This window comes from Xenia sp. Carnegie-2017, unplaced genomic scaffold (assembly GCF_021976095.1).
Source record: "Xenia sp. Carnegie-2017 unplaced genomic scaffold, XeniaSp_v1 HiC_scaffold_19, whole genome shotgun sequence".
In the NCBI taxonomy this organism is placed as follows: domain Eukaryota; kingdom Metazoa; phylum Cnidaria; class Anthozoa; order Malacalcyonacea; family Xeniidae; genus Xenia; species Xenia sp. Carnegie-2017.
In genome coordinates this window covers 3,129,751-3,154,147 of record NW_025813481.1, presented here as the reverse complement: position 1 = coordinate 3,154,147, position 24,397 = coordinate 3,129,751, and the positions used below count along the sequence as shown (strand labels likewise).

General features: G+C 35.9%; 2 protein-coding genes across 6 annotated transcripts in view; both read right to left on the bottom strand.

The window, feature by feature from the left end:
• Positions 1-24,397, bottom strand: part of LOC124437963 (AP-3 complex subunit mu-1-like) — a 105,538-nt gene that overhangs the window by 65,194 nt on the left and 15,947 nt on the right. For 2 of the 4 annotated variants that reach the window (XM_046987937.1, XM_046987936.1), the window contains exons 1-4: positions 5,652-5,717; positions 5,308-5,350; positions 4,583-4,716; positions 4,170-4,296 (exon numbers count right to left, since the gene is read on the bottom strand). Coding sequence is in view for 2 of the 4 variants with exons in the window: in XM_046987938.1 (XP_046843894.1) it covers positions 15,196-15,825; positions 15,914-16,629; positions 17,966-18,017 (1,398 nt within the window). In the remaining 2 variants the exon portion in view is untranslated. Of the gene's footprint in view, positions 1-4,169; positions 4,297-4,582; positions 4,717-5,307; positions 5,351-5,651; positions 5,721-5,958; positions 6,010-6,723; positions 6,772-6,840; positions 6,888-6,988; positions 7,056-7,276; positions 7,337-7,474; positions 7,524-7,595; positions 7,667-7,817; positions 7,898-7,975; positions 8,010-8,103; positions 8,137-8,298; positions 8,347-8,573; positions 8,653-8,885; positions 9,008-9,116; positions 9,230-9,489; positions 9,596-15,018; positions 15,826-15,913; positions 16,630-17,965; positions 18,093-24,397 lie in introns of those variants that run through there. The other 2 variants (XM_046987939.1, XM_046987938.1) reach the window with 2 other exon arrangements.
• On the bottom strand, positions 18,104-19,551 carry LOC124437974 (serine/threonine-protein kinase/endoribonuclease IRE1-like). Of its 2 annotated transcripts, XM_046987973.1 has the most exons (3): positions 18,626-19,546; positions 18,274-18,554; positions 18,143-18,241 (listed from the first exon to the last, which is right to left on the bottom strand). In XM_046987973.1, exons 1-3 carry the CDS (start codon positions 19,268-19,270, stop codon positions 18,205-18,207), a joined length of 963 nt encoding a protein of 320 aa, XP_046843929.1. In that variant the 5' UTR covers positions 19,271-19,546; the 3' UTR covers positions 18,143-18,204. The 2 variants fall into 2 exon arrangements, with proteins under 2 accessions (XP_046843928.1, XP_046843929.1); XM_046987972.1 differs by having other exon boundaries at positions 18,104-18,554; positions 18,626-19,551.

Below are 24,397 nucleotides of genomic sequence, written 5' to 3'. Positions count from 1 at the left end.
CACGTATGTTCTGTTTTGTCACTACAGTGTAGACACTCACGTATGTTCTGTTTTGTCACTACAGTGTAGACACTCACGTATGTTCTGTTTTGTCACTACAGTGTAGACACTCACGTATGTTCTGTTTTGTCACTACAGTGTAGACACTCACGTATGTTCTGTTTTGTCACTACAGTGTAGACACTCACGTATGTTCTGTTTTGTCACTACAGTGTAGACACTCACGTATGTTCTGTTTTGTCACTACAGTGTAGACACTCACGTATGTTCTGTTTTGTCACTACAGTGTAGACACTCACGTATGTTCTGTTTTGTCACTACAGTGTAGACACTCACGTATGTTCTGTTTTGTCACTACAGTGTAGACACTCACGTATGTTCTGTTTTGTCACTACAGTGTAGACACTCACGTATGTTCTGTTTTGTCACTACAGTGTAGACACTCACGTATGTTCTGTTTTGTCACTACAGTGTAGACACTCACGTATGTTCTGTTTTGTCACTACAGTGTAGACACTCACGTATGTTCTGTTTTGTCACTACAGTGTAGACACTCACGTATGTTCTGTTTTGTCACTACAGTGTAGACACTCACGTATGTTCTGTTTTGTCACTACAGTGTAGACACTCACGTATGTTCTGTTTTGTCACTACAGTGTAGACACTCACGTATGTTCTGTTTTGTCACTACAGTGTAGACACTCACGTATGTTCTGTTTTGTCACTACAGTGTAGACACTCACGTATGTTCTGTTTTGTCACTACAGTGTAGACACTCACGTATGTTCTGTTTTGTCACTACAGTGTAGACACTCACGTATGTTCTGTTTTGTCACTACAGTGTAGACACTCACGTATGTTCTGTTTTGTCACTACAGTGTAGACACTCACGTATGTTCTGTTTTGTCACTACAGTGTAGACACTCACGTATGTTCTGTTTTGTCACTACAGTGTAGACACTCACGTATGTTCTGTTTTGTCACTACAGTGTAGACACTCACGTATGTTCTGTTTTGTCACTACAGTGTAGACACTCACGTATGTTCTGTTTTGTCACTACAGTGTAGACACTCACGTATGTTCTGTTTTGTCACTACAGTGTAGACACTCACGTATGTTCTGTTTTGTCACTACAGTGTAGACACTCACGTATGTTCTGTTTTGTCACTACAGTGTAGACACTCACGTATGTTCTGTTTTGTCACTACAGTGTAGACACTCACGTATGTTCTGTTTTGTCACTACAGTGTAGACACTCACGTATGTTCTGTTTTGTCACTACAGTGTAGACACTCACGTATGTTCTGTTTTGTCACTACAGTGTAGACACTCACGTATGTTCTGTTTTGTCACTACAGTGTAGACACTCACGTATGTTCTGTTTTGTCACTACAGTGTAGACACTCACGTATGTTCTGTTTTGTCACTACAGTGTAGACACTCACGTATGTTCTGTTTTGTCACTACAGTGTAGACACTCACGTATGTTCTGTTTTGTCACTACAGTGTAGACACTCACGTATGTTCTGTTTTGTCACTACAGTGTAGACACTCACGTATGTTCTGTTTTGTCACTACAGTGTAGACACTCACGTATGTTCTGTTTTGTCACTACAGTGTAGACACTCACGTATGTTCTGTTTTGTCACTACAGTGTAGACACTCACGTATGTTCTGTTTTGTCACTACAGTGTAGACACTCACGTATGTTCTGTTTTGTCACTACAGTGTAGACACTCACGTATGTTCTGTTTTGTCACTACAGTGTAGACACTCACGTATGTTCTGTTTTGTCACTACAGTGTAGACACTCACGTATGTTCTGTTTTGTCACTACAGTGTAGACACTCACGTATGTTCTGTTTTGTCACTACAGTGTAGACACTCACGTATGTTCTGTTTTGTCACTACAGTGTAGACACTCACGTATGTTCTGTTTTGTCACTACAGTGTAGACACTCACGTATGTTCTGTTTTGTCACTACAGTGTAGACACTCACGTATGTTCTGTTTTGTCACTACAGTGTAGACACTCACGTATGTTCTGTTTTGTCACTACAGTGTAGACACTCACGTATGTTCTGTTTTGTCACTACAGTGTAGACACTCACGTATGTTCTGTTTTGTCACTACAGTGTAGACACTCACGTATGTTCTGTTTTGTCACTACAGTGTAGACACTCACGTATGTTCTGTTTTGTCACTACAGTGTAGACACTCACGTATGTTCTGTTTTGTCACTACAGTGTAGACACTCACGTATGTTCTGTTTTGTCACTACAGTGTAGACACTCACGTATGTTCTGTTTTGTCACTACAGTGTAGACACTCACGTATGTTCTGTTTTGTCACTACAGTGTAGACACTCACGTATGTTCTGTTTTGTCACTACAGTGTAGACACTCACGTATGTTCTGTTTTGTCACTACAGTGTAGACACTCACGTATGTTCTGTTTTGTCACTACAGTGTAGACACTCACGTATGTTCTGTTTTGTCACTACAGTGTAGACACTCACGTATGTTCTGTTTTGTCACTACAGTGTAGACACTCACGTATGTTCTGTTTTGTCACTACAGTGTAGACACTCACGTATGTTCTGTTTTGTCACTACAGTGTAGACACTCACGTATGTTCTGTTTTGTCACTACAGTGTAGACACTCACGTATGTTCTGTTTTGTCACTACAGTGTAGACACTCACGTATGTTCTGTTTTGTCACTACAGTGTAGACACTCACGTATGTTCTGTTTTGTCACTACAGTGTAGACACTCACGTATGTTCTGTTTTGTCACTACAGTGTAGACACTCACGTATGTTCTGTTTTGTCACTACAGTGTAGACACTCACGTATGTTCTGTTTTGTCACTACAGTGTAGACACTCACGTATGTTCTGTTTTGTCACTACAGTGTAGACACTCACGTATGTTCTGTTTTGTCACTACAGTGTAGACACTCACGTATGTTCTGTTTTGTCACTACAGTGTAGACACTCACGTATGTTCTGTTTTGTCACTACAGTGTAGACACTCACGTATGTTCTGTTTTGTCACTACAGTGTAGACACTCACGTATGTTCTGTTTTGTCACTACAGTGTAGACACTCACGTATGTTCTGTTTTGTCACTACAGTGTAGACACTCACGTATGTTCTGTTTTGTCACTACAGTGTAGACACTCACGTATGTTCTGTTTTGTCACTACAGTGTAGACACTCACGTATGTTCTGTTTTGTCACTACAGTGTAGACACTCACGTATGTTCTGTTTTGTCACTACAGTGTAGACACTCACGTATGTTCTGTTTTGTCACAGTGTAGACACTCACGTATGTTCTGTTTTGTCACTACAGTGTAGACACTCACGTATGTTCTGTTTTGTCACTACAGTGTAGACACTCACGTATGTTCTGTTTTGTCACTACAGTGTAGACACTCACGTATGTTCTGTTTTGTCACTACAGTGTAGACACTCACGTATGTTCTGTTTTGTCACTACAGTGTAGACACTCACGTATGTTCTGTTTTGTCACTACAGTGTAGACACTCACGTATGTTCTGTTTTGTCACTACAGTGTAGACACTCACGTATGTTCTGTTTTGTCACTACAGTGTAGACACTCACGTATGTTCTGTTTTGTCACTACAGTGTAGACACTCACGTATGTTCTGTTTTGTCACTACAGTGTAGACACTCACGTATGTTCTTTTTGTCACTACAGTGTAGACACTCACGTATGTTCTGTTTTGTCACTACAGTGTAGACACTCACGTATGTTCTGTTTTGTCACTACAGTGTAGACACTCACGTATGTTCTGTTTTGTCACTACAGTGTAGACACTCACGTATGTTCTGTTTTGTCAATACAGTGTAGACACTCACGTATGTTCTGTTTTGTCACTACAGTGTAGACACTCACGTATGTTCTGTTTTGTCACTACAGTGTAGACACTCACGTATGTTCTGTTTTGTCACTACAGTGTAGACACTCACGTATGTTCTGTTTTGTCATATCAAACTAACAAACCAATATAAATGATATCAAATCGCGAGTATTTTATGTTCCCACAGGCTCACTACAATTTTATTGTGTCACTGATGTATTTTGAATTTTCCTAAAAATGTTCAAAACTACAATTAATGTTGTGATTTAACTGGAAAACTTACTTTTTAATGCGACTTTTCTCTAAAACTCTCTTCCTCTCAAACGAGATAAAATCTCTATAGGCAGGATCTATGAGCCAATGTTTGCAGGTAAATCCATAACGACCGTCAAGACTACCTATCAAATTCCCTGAAATTAAACATTCAATAAAACATTTTAAAATTCATATGATATTCAAAACTGCCATGCAGCTGCCTCGTATGATCGTTTAGCATTTTTTGTGGGTGAAGCAGCAAGTTGATAAGCTGAATGATCAGTTTCCGCAGACAGAAATTCATTTTCAGGAAGAACATAATTAGAAATGTTAACAACAAATAAAATTTTGATCGAAAAATCTCTTACAAACTTAGAAACAATACCCAATTGCGACTTGGGAACGCTATGTATCATAAACGAGAATCAAAGCTTTACATACGTTTAGGAAATCCATACGCTCTAAGTACCCAAGTAACACCAGAAAACGGAAAGAATTGAAGCCACGTTGAATAGTGGAATGCCAACTTCTTGTTCGGACCAGCAACTCCATATGCTTCAAGCAGCCATGTAACACTAGAAAATAACAAGAACCTAAGCAATATTGAATAACAAACCATGCTAAATTTTTTGGCAAAATGTACAAAATTTTCAGCTAGTGGAAACAAATTCTCTAAAGCTTGATTCCCATTTGGTACTAAAAACTACTAATAACTTTAACAAGTCAGATATTTCCTCCCTTCCACATTTAGAACGGTTCCCTTTTCTAACATTGCACACTGCACTCACAGTGACTGCACAGTTGCTGCAACTGAAAATTTTCTCTAAATATAACGTGTTGCAATATAACATAATTTTTTGGCCTGTACAGTATTGCTGCATTGACACAATTTTATCGTTTAACATCGTTGAAGATTGCATTCACAACTTTGCTTTTTTCTTCCATGGTAAAGTTCAATTGCCACTGCAATCCCAGTAGACGATATATTTTTTTTTGTCAAACATGCATACATTTTGAAAAAAACACAACAACTTGAATTATATTTTTGAAAGCTAATCAAAATTTGTTTTGTTGAAGGATTAGGAAGGAGATTCGCGAATTGTTAACCATGTGTAAATGTTGTGCTGTGCTTTTATTCAACAAAATTTTATGTTCTTATCTTATACCGTCAAGCTGTTGTGTCTTTGACTCCTTTCGTAGCTTGTAGTTCTAAATTAATCAGAAACCATATAACATTAGTTGCACTCAAGTCATCTGTTCAAGATTAAAATGAACATCAATTTAAACAACAAACCATGCAAAGTGTACCCCTACATACACATCAAACCATGCAAAGTGTACCCCTACATACACATCAAACAATACAAAGTGTACCCCTACATAAACAACAAACCATGCAAAGTGTACTCCTACATACACAACAAACCATGCAAAGTGTACCCCTAAATACACATCAAACCATGCAAAGTGTACCCCTACATACGCAACAAACCATGCAAATTGTCCCTACCTCCCCATGTACATACAGTCTACCGACTTTCAATCCCAAAGCGGCAAATGAATATATTTTGAAATTTAACTAAAGAAAAGAATGCTGCCGATGAAAGAACGCGAAAGGGAGATAGGTTTCTACAAATTTATGATGGTAGTGTTGCAGGCTGTTGCATGTTTATGATTAAGGAGTATTGATAAATATGTCATGTCTGAAGGAAGTTATGTTAACTTTGTATCATAGAACGTTTAGTTTGGGAATTATTTTAGTATATCATCCAATTATAACTGGTTTTATATACGTTACTCAGTAAAAAAACACTTACGAATTAAGTTGGTGTTTCTTACGAAGGTGGAACATCGCTTTTTAAAGATATCTGAAATATAAACATTGGAAATTAGACAAAAGGAAAGATATTAAAAGATTATGGAGATATACATTAATTCTTTTCATAAAAAAAAAACAAGAAAAATAAACAAAGATTATGATAAGAAGCAGTAAACTACAGAAAACCAACATACAGCAAGAATTTGACGACAAGTAACATAAGACGAAATGAAACGAGAGCAGTTTCATAAAAAGATCAGAGCGATTCTCACATCACCACGTTGTTTAACTATGGTAGGAAATCAGATCTTTAAAGGTGAATACCAAAGTGGAAGAGGGATAGTACCAATTATCAGAAAAGAGAATACAATTTAAGAATATAACTACAGTGATAGCGACCTGTGAAGATCGACCTTACTTTGTGACCAAGGAATGGTTACTGGGAAGATCGACCTTACTTTGTGACCACGGAATGGTTACTGGGAAGATCGACCTTACTTTGTGACCAAGGAATGGTTACTGGGAAGATCGACCTTACTTTGTGACCAAGGAATGATTACTGGCAAGATCGACCTTACTTTGTGACCAAGGAATGGTTACTGGCAAGATCGACCTTACTCTACTTCGTGAGCAAAAAATGTTGTGAAGGAAGATCTTGCTTTGCATGCAAAAAAATTGAAAATATTTTCTTGAAAAACATGGCAAGACGTCTGTAAATCAACGGAGACGAGCAAAAAGCAAAATAAAAACAAGTTTTACTTACATTTCCTTTGATGTTAGGTGACGATGTCTGAGATTGTATTTTACCGATCTAAAATTGTTTAACGTAACGTTAGATTTACATAACCACGTGATCGTGACAATTTCCTCATGAACCTACCTCCCATGAAAGCTCTTTTTTGATAGGATCAATTGAATAGGTACCAACTGAAAACATGGAACACAAGTCATAAATGTTGATGGAAAACGTCAATGAAGAGCAATGAAACATCAGACTGTAATGTTTAATATTTTATGAGTGTTTTTACCGTTTGTAGTCAAGTTAAGGTTGAGAACTTGTTTAGGAAATAGAACAGTCACGACAACATTCTCGATCTAAATAAAATATGGAAACAATGAGTGAAAAGACTTTGAAAAAGTTAATGTATACAATATTTGACTTGGTATGATTACGTTAGGACGATGTAGTTAGTTTTATACAAAATGCTTTGAGATAATACGTATGAAAAAAATGGACTAGTTTAGGTTATATCTTTAAGTTTATAAATGCAAGAAGATGCAACAGCATTTTAATAAATTGACATGATTATAAATACATACATTTTACCCATAACTGGTTTTGAACTTATCGACAATTCAAATCTTCCACTTCTACCCTAAAACAACCAAGTAAAAGACGATCATCGAATCAATGTTTTGAACAGTCGTACGAATTAAAACGCAGAAAAATCAAACACTTTAATTTATTTCAATCAATAAAAAATAATTTAAAATAATTTCAGCAGTTGATAAACCTCTTGAAACGAGACACGAGGCTTTGCAAACAATGGTAGCATATTTACTCTAAACAAAAAACAAAAAATACCATCAAAATAGACAATTTCATCATGAAAATAAAACAGCTAAAACACCCACCCGGTTGCCACGTTATATGATATTAAACGAAAACGACCATCCGGGGGGACGAATGACAAAATTCGTTCAGACTAAAATACACCGACATTTGAACGCGGTTTTAGTGCAAGATTAAAAGAAAAGTGTTCAATGTAAAAAGACAATTGTTATTAGTCCTATTAAGAATAATTTGTGTTGACTTTGATCAGAGACAATCCATATTCAACATTCACACTTACGTACCTCCCATCTTCTGAAGCGAAGACAAGGATGAAAACTGACATCTTCAAGCATACGAGGATTTGTAAAACACATGTTGAGCTCTATAATTAATACAAATCTTTAATCTACAGATAAATTCAATTTTAATCTAGAGATATAACAAAGTATCATAAATATACCAGGCATGCCAGATAATTTACAGTTGCAGTCAATCTGAAAGAACAAAGTTGAAAAAAGGTAAAAAAATCTTTAAAATGTTGTACTAGAGAGTACATATAACAAAGTATAAAAAAAGGAAGGCACTTACAGTTCCTTGTATTTCTGAAAATATGGTGGATCCCTACACAAAACAGAAAATTTTAGAAATTTAAACATGCCATAAGTTTTCAGTTCGTACATGTCCTTAGTTTTAATTTAACATCAAACAAAAACAACAAACATATTTTTGTCATACATCTTCCACAAAGGGAACAAGAAATCCACAGTATTATAATGTTGTTACCTGTTTATCAATGATGGCATCAATGCTTTCAGCTACATCAAAATAAATCTATAACATAAATAGAATGAATTAGAAATACTTAGGACTAATTTGTGATAATTAGAATTAATTGGAATAAATTATGAGTAATTAGAACCAACAACTAATTAGCAATATTTATTACAACTAATTAACAAAAGAAAAAAGTTCACTCATCACATTACAACTAAAACAAAGAATAAAAAAGGATTTTCTTTCAAATTTCTTAATGGAACAATGTGAATATAGCTACATACCTCATTATTTGCATATTTTACACCAGTTCTCCTCCATGGAACATTGGACAATTGACCAGTTGGGAGATGACTGCTCATACTAGGAAAATATGAAATATTTAACTTAAATTATATGTAGAATGATCATAAATGTGTAAACTAAAACAAATTTAACTAAATATTGTAGTAAGTTGCATATAAATAACAATGCAAATATAGAAATGTTTAGTGGTTTTAGATTTGCTTTATATTTATATCTGATCCTTATATGAACAACATATAGATCACTACATAAAACATGGCTCATATGTTTACTATAAGGAAGGTTCTTACTTGCTATCTCCAGTCACTTTATTAACAACATTTCTAACTATACTAGGAGGTCTTATCAACTCTTTAAGGACATTTGACTCTGTAGCAAGAGGGAATCCATTATCCAACATCTCTTCCAATAACTGAAGAATATAAAGATATAATATCATATTTTACATTACACACAACAGAAAAAATTGAAATTCATCTATCAAACAGCTAGATTCTCTACAAAATATACTAATCTCAAACCTCATATACAATGACACAATTTTCTTTAATGATTGTTTCAGTACAGTCAGAGAAATATTCTTTGATCAAGTCAACCACTCGATGAAGAAATTCAATCACAAACAAAGGTGGAACTGGAAAGGAATGTTTTCAATTCATCAATAATAATAATCATGAAAGTGTTCACCACATGTTGATGATATGAAGGCTAAATTATTTTTATCTACCACTAAGAATGCCTAATGCAATGCCTTTATTGAGTGATAACACTTCTTTGCAATGTAATGCATACTTTTAAATTAAAACTAGCAATCAATCTCTTGATTGGATTAGAGGCAATTGATTCAAAATAAACATTAATAAAACATTAACTAACCTTAATATAAACACAAACCTTCATTTTCAACAACAGAAACAAAGAAGAGATCATGGCGAAATATACTGATGAGATAACTGAATCCTGTTGCAATTACAGGAGGAATGTCTTCTGGAGAAGTAGCCTGAACATAAAAGATGATATTTAATTTGTTTAGGAGCATTTTGTCAGACAAATATAACATGAAAACCGTTCATGAAAGTACCTTAAAACTTCTCAACCAAACAAGCACAAACAACAATTTACACATAAATTCATTTACCTTTCCTTGAGCTTCAAGAAATAATCACAAACAGAGCGTCCCAAAACACTTCTCCAATGTTTTTCCAGAAATATATCCCTAAATGTACATGAAAACATCATATGACCTAGTGACTCACAGTAACCCATTTGGTGTAAAGTTGTGATAACTAAACAATTGAGGAAGCTGAAATCATCAAAATGGCATCATCTAACTGACTTCAACACTATTGAAATTACAGATATCAGGTAATATCTCACGATTTTTATGACATTCTTTATTTTTCTGGGTATTAATCCTGTCACATGATACTTCTCATAATCTACCTTCACTGGCTTCTGACATTGTTCAAGCTTTCCTTTAATATCTTACTGAAACTAATCTCATTTTACCTCATTCAAATAATTGTAAAGTACTTCTCACAATAATCACAAGCTGATACGTACAAAACCAACAGAAGAGCTTTGAGAGCAAACAAATATAAAACCAATACATACTGTCACTACCGACTCACCCTGAATGGTTGATGATAAACAAACTGTGAATCATTGTAAAATCCACAGATAATAAAACCTATAAAAATGTATTTCTCCTTTACTTAACTAGCTTAATGGTTATAAAACTATTTTCATGTAAGTTCATTTCGTAAATATTTATTTATATTATTGCCAACATTTAACCAACATTTAAAAGCGATGTTTCCATTTAAAAAAAATTAAGATTCATGTAATCATCTTACTTGTCCCCAGACCACTGAAGACTCAACGGCCTTTACCAGCTGGCTTACCTAACTTATCTTTAATTATGGTCGTGAAGATTTTGGTCTCAATCCCATGATCCTAATTGATAACAGGTCAATGAATTGGAAGAGTCTCAAACAGTTAAACATATTATAAAATATAACGACAGATGAAATACCATGCACTAGGTACAAGGAGAGATGTTCTGTTTTAGTCGATTTTAATTTTGTTTAGAAAAACGTATTTCGAGATAGGAATGGACCGTGACTTCCTTCAGTTTTTTATGTATATGCTACAGAGTCCCCAGAATCTACAAACTTGCTAAAACCTTAAATATAGACTGCATTCTGGAAAATAACTTTGTTCAAATCCTGAGTTTTATAAATAAGTCTCATTCTACTCGCTACGAACGGATCGAGAAGCTCTTTCGTTCCTCTGGAAACCAAAATATCAACTTAGTTGACTGTACCAACGAAACTAAAAACCTCTGTGTTATTTTATTACTAGCATGTTTGTGTTTATGAAAAGGAAAGAAAAATGAAGAGTGAATTTCCGTAAAGAATAAAGAATTTTGATGCATTCATTTTTATACCAACTTATTGTAACAAATGATTATGGAAGGATCAAAGTATGAAATGAACGATGAATACAAACGTTATTTGCAAAGTCCATTTCATTATCAGGTATTGCTGGCAACTTGATTCTATTGCTGTATGAAATCTTTTTTAACTTATCATTAAAAACAAAGTGCATGTCACTTAATTTTATCATCTGCTTTTCCACCAAACTGAAATTCGCAGTCTGGCACTGTAAAGTATTTACTTTGTTCTAATGTTATAAAATAGATTTGACTATGTTCTCGTGGAGTTTTAAGAAAACATATATCAAAGAATAATTTTCTACTTCTTTCCAGCAACTCAGTAAATACCTTTGCAATGACGCAAGAAAAGAGAGGGTCATAGCTGAGCCATCAAAAACACAATTGGTGACAAAAACTGGTTCACGTGATCTTCCATTTAATGTTAAACTAAAGCATTCACGAAACAATATACGACCAATCAAACATATGACTAAAAATTTGAGCATGTATTTCATTTACACTACGATACTCTTCAGTATTAAGAATTACAGGTCGATCACGGTTTGTCTCAGAAAACGATAATCAATGATTGATGATCGATGATTGATCACACATTTAAGTGTAGTGTACAAAGAAAAGTTAAAAACAAACGACAAACCCGATTGCTAATTACAAAATAACATTTCTGTTTTGTTTTCTTTAGACGACCAACCCCAACAGCCATTGCAAGTTGAAAACAAGACTAGCAATAGAATATGTTCGTAGTCTTCTCCCGGATAAACCACCACAAGATCGTCCCGTATCTCGACAGAATAGTTTGAGAGTCCCGGCAAGATTTCTTTCTAAGCCTAGCGTTGCCAAATGTCTAGGCATCCAAAATGTAATTTCCCAAATTGAGGATTACGCTTTTCATGAAAAATCTTATCGAGGGCCTTTTTGGAGAGCTAAGTAATTTTTTATTAGCATCTCTATATTGAGATGAGCAGATATTTCTACAAATGAAATGTCGCAAAGTTTTATCATTTTGTTTAGCTTGGATTTTTTGTGCTATTCACTTCTAGATTGCTTCAAGAACTCTTTCGATGGTTTTAAAGTTTATGAAAACGTCCAAAGTCCGGATGTAACAAGGTTTTCTTCAGCCAGCCAACGAATCTCTCAAAACATCTTGACCGTTGATCTTCGTAGGCTGTCGCTGGCAGAAGAATGTGAGACAACTCAACTAGATCATGGTGATGGTCACGATAGAAGGGCACGATAGAAATGACTTTGCACAAAATCAACGAATCATTTCTGTAAATGAAGAAGCATATGACAATGTTATTGATATTCATGATTCTAATGCTTCCAAACAGGCAGCTGGTGTTGTTGTTTGGACTGGTCAACTTTCTAAAGGTGAAAGGGATTTAGATAACAGGAAATCATGTAACACAGATCCTTTAGATAGAATCTATGATGCAGATATTCATAATGTTAATAGCTCACATGATGATAAGGACAATCATCTAAAATCAACTCACTGTAATGTGGAATTATCTTCCAGTGATAGCGTAAAAATCGACGATGATGTTTATAAATATCTAATCATTAAAAAGTTATCAGTTTCTTCAAGAACGTGCTACTTTTTGACAGAAAATGACTTTAATTTGCTGGAGAACCGTGCTTCACAAAAGAAAACTAAATGCAGAGTAACAAACATGTCACTTATTAATTCAACAGAAGAAAACAAAGATGACTCTTGTAGTTAGAACAAAACAAAGGAACTTTTAAAAACGGTGAGACCAATCAGCTTGAAATTATTGCAGTAAGGAAACCCGTGAATAAGCTATCAAGGTAAAACTTTAAATTGAAAAACAAATAATCAGTTAATTTCATAGAATATTCACAAACCTTGTTTTCTATTTAGAAATGAAAAAGTCTCCGATTTCGCTCGATGGAAGTTTGAAGTCAACACGAGCCCGAAATTGGGTCATTTTTTGTACTTTGCATATGGTTTGAATGTGAATCAAAACAGGTATAATGATTTGTAGCTACTGTCATCTGTACTTAATAGAAAATATCTTTTGATTTGACGAATTTGGGGCTTGCATTTAGGTTGTCTATACAACTACGGTGCAAAATAAGATCACGTCTTTGGGGATTGCTATTTGGCTATAGACTTGTTTTTAATAAACGAGGTCAGAAATAACAGAAGCAGTGTCTTTAAGAGAGTTTTCAAAATTAGTTTTATTGCCATTAACTCTTAGGTGCATTTGGTAGTGACATGGGCTTTCCAAACGTAGTCCAAGATCCTGAATGTTCCGTAGAAGGTAGCGTTTATGAACTATCGTCAGAATATCTACCGCTTTTGAATATATGTATTGCTTCTCCAAAGGTAAACCAACCACTTTTAAATTTTCCTTGACACTTAATTTGCTAGTCCTCCGTCTTCTTTCAATCAGCCTAACGAAAATTTTTGCAATAATAACAGGGAATCAGCATTTATATCCGTGCAGGCAATATATCCAATACAAAAGTTGAAAATTCAACCATATACTGTCCAATTTGAACAATCAAATAAGCAAATATAATGTATAAATCTATATCAATAATTATGCTTCTCTAGCATTATAAGAGATTGGTTCTACCTGTTTGGATGTGTGAAAATCCTGCTAGAGCATGGTATATGTCAATAATGTGTTGCTGCAGTTGTTTATGTTGCTCAAGAAAAAAATATATCTCGCCAGGTGAGTGAAGTTTTCGTTTCCTCTTACATACCAAAAGCTATTTACTTTTCACATGATTTCACTCCCAACAGTATAAATCACGCTTTTGCCTTTTGGGAATACTTTTTAAGTAACCAACATGAGCGCAAGTCAACGCGTAATGCTGTTCATCTTACAGCAGAACAAAGTCAACGCGCCATACATTGATCTATTGGGCTCATTATCTCGACTTACCATAACATTGTTGGATAGCTGTTGGATTTCTATTTTCTTACGTGGGTCAACATAACGTAATTCGATGTAATCTGAAGCTTTCCATTCAAATTTATTATCGATTTCTTGCTTTAAAACATCCTCAGTCTTTGATTCGTAAACTTCAAGAAACATGTGACGATAATTCATCTCATCAGTAGGACGTGCTATACCATACTTGCCACAAAGCCAAGGAAAACTGCAAATGTGGAAAAGTGAAGATATTCAATGCTCTTTCCTCGTGTCAAATAAGTCAAAATTGACGTAAAAGCGATAAAAAACATTTACCTTTTCAAATTTTCATGGACGCTATCGTTAATTTTGTGATCCTTTGTGAGAAAACGTTCTTTAAATTCGACTGTGTTGGGAGTGGAAGGTTCATCTACAAAATATTACACAAAATGAATGTCACTGGACTTAGAATCTCCTAAAACAAAACTATCAAATTTACCAGTTTTTGAAGATGGCTTGAAACTAAGAGAAGTAGATGAATTCAAAATTTTTGCTGTGCTGCCACTGGAAAGTTCATCTACAAAATTTAATACGAAACAATGACACTGGACTTTGAATCTCTCAAACAAAAAATATCAAATTTACCAATTTTTGAAGGTAACTTGGCACTCAGAAGAGAAGTTTTTCTCTTTTCTTCAACTAAAAGGTTAAAGTTATCATTATTCACTCATGAAAATATTTCGTGCAATTCTTAGCTACATTCCTCAGCTACATTCCTCAGCACTGCTTATACATAATTTATTATAATTATTTCAATTAATGAATTTCTCACTAATAAAAATCCCACCACATTAGATATACCTTTGAATGTTGATGCACTGCTTCTTGGTTCTTCAAGACAGGTATACGAAAATGAACTTGACTCTGAAACAAATAAAAGATAGCGTAAAACACATAAACTCTTTCACCTCAGTAAAGAACATGCCAGGTTTTATTAAACAAGAATAGACAGTGCCATTTCGAATTTGAATTATAGGATAGTTGTATCATTCGGACTTTTAACACCTTTTGATAAGAATATGAAAGAAAATCATCATATATTTGCGCATAGATCGTGAAACAAACATTTATCTAATGCAACCGATGTTTTCTAATGACAATGCAAAGTAAAACCTTACAACTGTAAATATGATCATGCATAGTGTCACAGAATCCTAATTTGGTTATATCGTTTAACATAAAAAATTGTTGGTATGACTAAGCTGTAAAATGTTCCTGAAGATCAGCTCTTGTTTTCCAGTCAGTCGACCTTATGATTTTGTGCACCAGAAGAGGCAATTCAGGAAAACATTGCAAGAAATAGTCTACATATTTGCCTTCCTTGACATAACGCAACAGATGTGTACGAGGTTTATCGTTCCAATGCTCATTCACGTTTCTTATGAATCTTAAACACCCTGCCCATGTAGGCTCGTAAGTCAGAGATTTCTGTTTGCCATTATTTTTTAAAATTTTGAAATCTTTCAAGACTTTATCATCGATACGCGTCATCCATTCCTTGGGAGCATACAATTGCGCAATAACATCTAAATTTAGAGAGCTTGTAACTTCTGATTTTTTCATTTCCGGTTGGTTCCCCATATCACACAGCATACTAAACTTCTCTTCATCGGATAGTAGATAAGGGTGTTTTAACGCCTTTTTGGCAGATGGCCTGTCTTCTGGTGAATGTTGTAGCATCCATGAAAGAAGATCTTTAAGTACAACATCATCGATTTCCATCAATCCAACAGGGTTTCCATCTAGCAAATTTTTCAGTCTATACTTTAGAGGTCCAAAAGGATGTTTCCCTTTTGTTGCAACATAATAAGCCACCATTCCTGCATTCTAAAATATATAAAAACATAACAGTGTCAACAAATGATTTCTAAAAAATTTGGAAGTAATTTGCAAATGGTTATATTTTTACACCCACCATTACATCAGATTCTGGTTTGTATCGTGCTTTATCAAATGACTCTTCATTAACAACGAACGATTCAGGAGCCATCCAATCCTGAGTTCCCTTAGTAGCATCACTTACATGTGTCATAAAGCCATTCTTCAATACTCGACTGATACCAAAGTCGGCTATCTGAAATTTTCCTTGTGCGTTTCGTAGAACATTGGAAGGTTTCAAATCACGATGAAGAATTGGACGCGGACCTCTATGAAGGTCAGCTAATCCTTTTAAAATTTGTTTAAGAATGTCGGGAAGTAATTTTTGAAGGTAATCCAAACTATTTGAATTTGATTCCACATATTCCTTCAACGACTCTTCACACAAGTCGAGTATCAAATAGACATATTCTGTTCCAAGGTTTTCATCGTAGAAGGAATAATTCACAACATATTGCGAGTACTTTGCGTTTCCCTCATTCAAAATTTTCTTTTCATTCTCTGCTATTTTAATGCAGCTATCTTGACGAATTCGTTTCACTGCTTTTTCACAGCCATCCATTCCCAGTCCAACATAAACACGGGTTCCATCGTTTCCTTTGCCAATGAGAAATTCGTCTGAGAAAATTACCCGTACATTGTTCAAATTTTCAACCTTGTTATCAGGGTGGTGCACACACTCAATTAACTTTAACAACATTTCTTTGTGCTTTGTTGATGCATCAATGTGTTTCCACTCTTGCAACTGCGTGTCTTAAAATAATATAAAATAAATTAGACATTAATGATGAAAACATTCAAACAATTGGAAGTAGTTGAAAGTTTCCATCACACACAAAATTCGGATGGTGGCAATTACTTATCATATATTTCTGATTTATGCAATTGATTGGACAGCAGTATAAAGGTATAAGCAGATACCATAACATGTACTTTTTATTGTGAAATAAAGTTGTATATAATTACACCTAGTATTTGCTGCTTTTGAGTGTAAAAAACGTGAAGAACATGTTTATCATGTGTACAGCTATCTAATCAAGTCACAAATACAACAGAACAAATTTATTTCAAATCTGAACTTTTACTCTTGACTCTCAGTACTTATAAAGGCTGAAACACACTGGGCAGTCGCTTCAGTCGCGCGTCTTGATGCGCACGCGTCAGTCGCTTGAACGCTAGAAACACACATGCAGCGACCATCGCGACTTTTACCGTGGCGTCTATTGAACATGGCGGTAATTTTAGTTTGTTACAGACACAGATATCACTTAATCTTTTTATTTTGGCCTTTATTATAGTTACTAATATATGAATATTTACTCAGTACAAACTACTATGTGGAGAAAAGAGAACAAGCCAGTTAAAACACGCCAATATGATCACTCGTATATTGTGGATAATCATATTCTGTGCATTTAGGTTTTGCATTAGGGTTCCAGTTTGTAGCTCCTATTGTCCCTATTTGATAAGTCATATAAAAACTGAAAGATTCCAGTGTGAATTCACTATATATTGCCTTCTTTTTCAAAGGTATAATCTATAAATTTCGTATGATGCTTATGACAGGAAATATGATATGCATTTAGGAAGTTAAAATGTATCTATTGGCCAATCAGTGTAAAGCGACTGAAGCGACCAAAGTCAAAAGTTCAACATGTTGAGCTTTCAAAGCGACTAGCTGACGCGACTACGCTACTAGCTTAGTAACCACGCAAAGCGGTAGTTTTAGACGCGCGACTAAAGCGACTGCCTAGTGTGTTTCAGCCTTAAGAAATTCGATGCTCGCCTGTCCAGCAATCTGTTATGTATTCACTTTTTATTAGTGAAATTAGATCACAGATAAGAGACCATGCACTATAAAAAGAAATCATCAATTTTAAACTTCAATTTAAACTTCAAACATCAATTTTAAACTTCAAGGAAACCATAATGCATGGCTCAAATTTATGATCTAATATTTTCAGAAAGGATTTAGTATTGTCCATTTTAACCATCATTTCCAAATTCCAATACCCGTGATATGATATTGTACATTTTTATTTCTGGTAAATTTACTGTGGTAAAAAGTATTTCTTTGATAGTAACTTACTGGTTAAATGTTCTTCGAGATCTGGAATTGATTTCCCTTCAATTAGCCTCATGATACTATGTACAAGAAGAGGAAGCTTAGGGAAAACATGCAGAAAATACTCTTCATAGTTACCATTGCTTTGAAGCAGTTGTAGGAGGTTTATCGTGCCGATGCTGGTGAAAGTTTAGTAAAAATCTACACAACCTAACCATGTAAAGTCGTAGTGTCGTTCATTGAAAAGCTTTAAGACTTCAGGGTTAATACAATCTTTCCAACTTATTTGACGATTCAACTGCATATGGCCACCTGAATTAGGAGGATGAAGTAAACGCGATATTTTTGTCATTGGTTGGTTACCCAGGTCACACAGCATATCAAACTTCTCTTTATCAGATAGTACAAAAGGGTGTTTAAGCGCCTCGTTTGCTGATGGTCTGAGTTTGGGATTTAGCTGTAGCATCCATGAAAGAAGATGTTTAAGTTGAACATCCTTGATTTCCTTCAATCCAACAGGATTTCCACGAAACAAGTTTAGCAATCTACACTCGTCAGATCCAAAAGGATGTTTACCTTTTGTAGCAACATAATAAGCAACGAGTCCTGCGTTCTAAAATCAATAAAAACAGTGTGAATAAAAATTCAACTTTATTTAACACATGGTTACATTTTTATACCTACCATTACATCCGACTCTCTTTTGTAACTTGATTGGTCAAACGACTCATCATCTTTACAATATGATTCAGGAGCAATCCAATACGGAGTTCCCCTATTACCAATGCTTGCATGTGTCGTACCGTCATTCTTCATTATTCGGCTTAAACCAAAGTCAGCTATCAGAAATTCTCCTTTTGCGTTGTAGAGAACATTGGAAGGCTTCAAATTCCTGTGAAGAATAGAACTTGGCTCGCGGTGAAGATCAGCTAATCCTGTTAAAATATGTCTGAGAATTTTGGGAAGAGAATTTTGAAGATCCTCCATAGTAGAAGAATGCACAAAACTCTCCAACGATTCTTCACATAGGTCAAGTATCAAATAGACCCATTCTGTTTCAGTGTCTTTTATGAAGTAGGAATAATTCACCAGATAAGTCGAATTCTTTTCTTTAATTTCATTAAAAATTTTCATTTCTTTCTTTGCAAAATCGATAAAGTTGTACTGAAGTATTCGTTTCACAGCTTTCCCGTAACCATCCTTGCTCAGTCCAAGATAAACACGGGTTCCATCACTTCCTTTGCCAATGCAAAATTCATCTGAGAATATTACTCGAACATCGTTTAAAAGTTTAACGTTCACATTAGGATCTCGCCCATACTCAATCATTCTTAAAAATAATTCTTTGTGTTTTATCGATGGATCATTATATTTCCATTCTTGTAGTTGCAATTCTGAAATTGAAGGAAAAAAATTAAATTTAGAAGTGAAAGTGGATAATAAAATACATAAAAGTAGTTAAAGATAGACTATTACAATGAGAAATTGGATAGCGACTGTACAGTTTGTTAAAAGAACTAAAAGCGACCACTACATCATAAACCACCTGTTCAACAAACAGTTCTAGCAAGAGTGTTAGAGAGGATAGTTGATAACAAAAAATTAATGAATATAATACAATATGACTACAGATTAGAAAAATACAGAAAAATACTTCAACACTCTTCTTATACCTATGGATAAAGTTTTGAGACCTGAACGGTTTGATGTTATTCCGAACGCGCAAGGCGCTGCAAAACGCTGGACGCACTGGCTCGCGACATTTGAGAACTTCATCGATGCAATACCGTCCATTCCTGATACCCGAATAAATAAACTACACATTCTGGCGAATTATGTCACCTCTGATGTTTATCAACTGTTCTGTGAGACTGAAACCTACGATGAAGCCATCACTACGCTGAAAACCTTATATGTCAAGCCTCCGAACGAGATTTTGCTCGGCATAAATTAGCAACACGTAAACAACAAGCAGGCGAAACCCTTGACGAATACCTACAAGAACTGAAACACCTAAGTAAAGACTGCAATTTTCGTCAAGTCTCTGCTGCTCAATATCGGGATGAAGCAATTCGGGATGCTTTCATTAGTGGTCTATTGTCGGAAGCATTCGACAACGTTTACTGGAGAATAAACAGTTGGATTTACAAACGGCAGTTGATCAAGCTCGAGCTTGGGATTTGGCACAAAATCATCGGAGACATACAATTGAATCCCTTCACAAGCGCTGCTGTTACGGCATCTAACGGACATGACGAAAATAATGAAGAAGGACTAAGCGAGAGGTATTTAGCCTCCACTTCACGTTCCGCTAAGTGCTTCTTTGTGGTAATAAGCAACACCCCCGGTCATTATGCCCTGCGAAAGAAGCTATTTGTAATAAATGTAAAAAAAGAGGGCACTACCAAAGAGTTTGCCGTTCTTCAGCAGTAGTCTCTAATTTAACGCAATCAGCTCACATAACTCTAGCTGCAATGGGGGAGTCATTGCTAAGTTCATGTATTGACATTCGTTTAAAAGAAAGAACTGTTACAGCTCTGGTAGATTCAGGAAGTACTCATTGCTTCATACATCCTGATTTGGTTGAGCAACTTTCATTGACAGTTCATCAGACCAAAGAAAAGTTACGATGGCTACATGTAATTATTCCACAAAATGCAAGGATATTGTCTTAGTGATATCACGTTAAAAGGCCGGTTGTATTCTCAGGTTAAGCTATATATTCTGCCCAATCTTGTGTACTCATGTTATTCTAGGGCAAACTTGGCAAGCCCAGCACGAAAGTGTCACTATCCAGTACGGGGGTTCTGCCCCTCCTTTGAAACTTTGCAGTTTAACAGCTTTGAACCTAGACCCCCACTTTGTTCCAACATTTAACAGAGGGTTGTAAACCGATAGCTATTAAATCAAGGAAATATAGCCGAGAAGACAAAGAATTTATTACAACTGAAGTACAAAGGCTTCTAGATGAAGGTATAATTGAACCGAGTGAATCACCGTGGAGAGCACAAGTGGTCGTAACTAGAAACGATCGACAAAAAAAAAGATTAGTGATTGACTACTCAAACTATAAATAGATTCACACACCTGAATGCTTATCCTTTGCCTAGAATAGATGATATCGTCTCTAAAATCGCTCAGTACAAAGTTTTCAGCACCGTTGATTTGAAAAGTGCGTATCATCAAGTCCCAATTCAAAAAGAAGAAAAGAAATATACTGCTTTCGAAGCTAACCAGCGTTTGTACCAATTCCGTCGAGTACCATTTGGAGTAACGAATGGAGCAGCAGCTTTCCAAAGAATGATGGACAACTTTATCGCTAAAGAATGTCTAGAAGACACGTTTGTGTATCTTGACAACATCACGATTTGTGGCCGGGACCAAGCCCAGCATGACATAAATCTCAAAAGTTCCTTCAAGCAGCTAGAAAGCGAAATTTGACGTTTAATCAAGACAAATGCTCCTTCTCAACAACCAGTATTTGCATCCTCGGTAGTATAATCGCTAATGGAGAAATAAAGCCGGACCCGGCACGATTGAGACCTCTGCGAGAGTTACCTGTCCCCCGTGATTTAAAAGAACAGAAACGGATTGTGGGTCTCTTTTCCTACTATTCTCAATGGATCAAAGACTTTGCAGCAAAAGTAAGACCACTGACACAGAATACTGTATTTCCAATGGTAGGCGATGCTCTTACTTCGTTTAATCTACTTAAGTCCGATGTCGAAAAATCTGTGGTCCAAGCTGTTGACGAAGCACAGCCCTTTCAGGTGGAAACAGACGCTTCCGAGTTTGCTCTTTCAGCCACTCTCAACCAAAACGGTCGCCCAGTTGCGTTCTTTTCGAGGACGTTAAGCGGATCAGAACTTAAGCACGCTTCAGTGGAGAAAGAAGCAGCGGCTATCGTAGAAGCCGTGAGGAAGTGGAGACACTACCTTACGGGTAAGCATTTTATGTTAATTACTGATCAGAAGTCAGTAGCTTACATGTTTGACACCAAGCAAAAGAGCAAAATTAAGAACGATAAGATAATGAGATGGAGGATGGAACTATCCACTTATGATTTTGATATAATCTACAGAGCAGGAGAAGAGAATGTACCAGCGGATACATTTTCTAGGATAAGAGCAATGAGCATGACCTCCGATAAGCTGATAGAGCTTCATGAATCCTTGTGTCACCCAGGAATAACGCGGATGGCACATTTTGTAAAAAACCGTAATCTCCCTTTCTCTATGGATGAAATTAAGCTCATGACACAGTCCTGCAAGATATGCAGGAAAGTAAGCCTCAATATTACAAAACAGAAAATTTCCATTTAGTAAAAGCGACTCAACCCTTCGAGAGACTTAGTTTGGACTTCAAAGGACCATTGCCGACGACTAATCATAATAAGTTTCTTCTTACTATAATAGATGAATATTCAAGATTTCCTTTTGCTTTCGCTTGTAAAGACGTTAGCGCGGAGTCAATTATAAATTGTCTCTGCGAATTGTTTTCGATTTTCGGTATGCCTGCTTACATACATTCGGATAGAGGTTCTGGCTTTATGAGTGCAAAAGTTAAAGACTTTCTCCTCCAGAAAGGAATCTCGTCAAGCCGAACCACACCATATAACCCAGAAGGGAACGGCCAAGTAGAACGTTTGAACGGCACTCTATGGAAGACTATTTCCCTCGCGATGAAGACGCGAGGACTACCGACCAGCTGCTGGCAAGAAGTTTTGCATGATGCTCTTCATTCCATCAGATCTCTGTTGTGCACCGCTACTAATGTAACACCGCATGAACGCCTCTTTATCCACCAACGAAGATCGACGAGTGGAACTTCCATACCAACGTGGCTATCCAAACCTGGACTGGTACTGTTGAAGCGTCAAGTAAAACAATCTAAGTATGACCCATCTGTCGATGAAGTAGAGCTAATCGAAGCAAATCCTCAGTATGCGCATGTAAAATTTCCTGATGGAAGAGAAGATACCGTAGCCACTAAGTTCCTCGCTCCACAAGCTGAGGAAAAAGAGAAGTTATGCGAGAAACCGCTACCACTATCGCCTTATAAAGATAATACTGTAGACGACCCACGTCAACCTCCTTTGGCCACAAAAGACGCTAGGAAACTAAATAATAGTTCCCCAAAGAAGGAAAGAGAAGGGAACTCACTACTAGAGGATCCCGCTCTACCTGATCAGTCGTCTTCACAACAGACACTACCGTTACGCCGCTCGCAGAGAGAAAGAAACAACCCGACCGCCTGACATATACATGATATGAAAAAAAAAGGACAATCGGGCAGGACCAGTCTTATTTAGATTATTTAATTTAGATTATATAGTTATTTCAAATAGGAGAGGGTGATTGTAGTGATTATTACATGAAGTAATCATTACATGATTATTACACCCACCTTAGTAACCGCGCCTAGTTTAAGATAATTATTTATAAAGAGACATTTTGTAGCTTTTATTTAGTGTTGAGTAAAGCCTTATTTTGAAAGGTTGTTCTTTGGTGTTTACTTGAATTCAAACTTTTACTTCACACACACCCTGCCGAGTTTTTACTCTAGCTGTACTATTATTTTTATGTTCAATAAAAACAAACAAAAAACAGATTTTTTCAAAGAATGACAAAGCTCTTAACACAAAACTCTTAACACAAAACTTAACACAAAACTCTTTAACACAAAACTCTTAATACAAAATTTAGGGTGTTTACATGATCCGGGAATGACTTCTTCAATCCCTATCAAAACGTGATGTCAATTCAGGTTACATGGGAAACCAACACAAGGATTGACACTTTGCGGAAATTTTGAAATTTGAAGATGGCGAACATAAACATTATAGCAACCCTTTTTTTCTGCTCCTCCCGCGTTAATACAGCTTAACACTTGCATGAAACTAATTGATGTTTTTCTTCAAGACTCATTTTCTAGCCCATATTTAGCCGCCTTAGTTGCTAATGAGCTTCAGTTTCAGAAGATACTACGCACGGCGCAAGGGAGTGCTTGTCATTAATCACAACTTTATTCCAGAATGAAACTCAATTTGAGTTTACATGATTAAAACTAAATTTCGATCCGAATGAAAATAGAATGAACTCGAACTGATCGAGTTGTGACCATTCCGGATTCATCTAAACATACAATAGAATTTCGAAATGGAATGAGTTCGCTCGGATCGAAAGCCTGAGGAGAAAGGAGCCTGGACCCGTGGTCAGCTGGCGGTAATGGCGGATTTTGACGTTCAAAACCAGGTTAGCACTATTTTCCACTCCAGAAAAACCGCCCTACACAATCGGAAATAAATTAAAGATGGCGGCTAATGGGAAAGAACAAAAGCTAAAAGGAAACCATGCATGCACTGGTGCTAGGTCGTTTTGTGATGGCGAGTAATTTTACATTTTTATAATACAGTTTTAATATCAACATATGAAAATATTTACAGATAAATGTTGG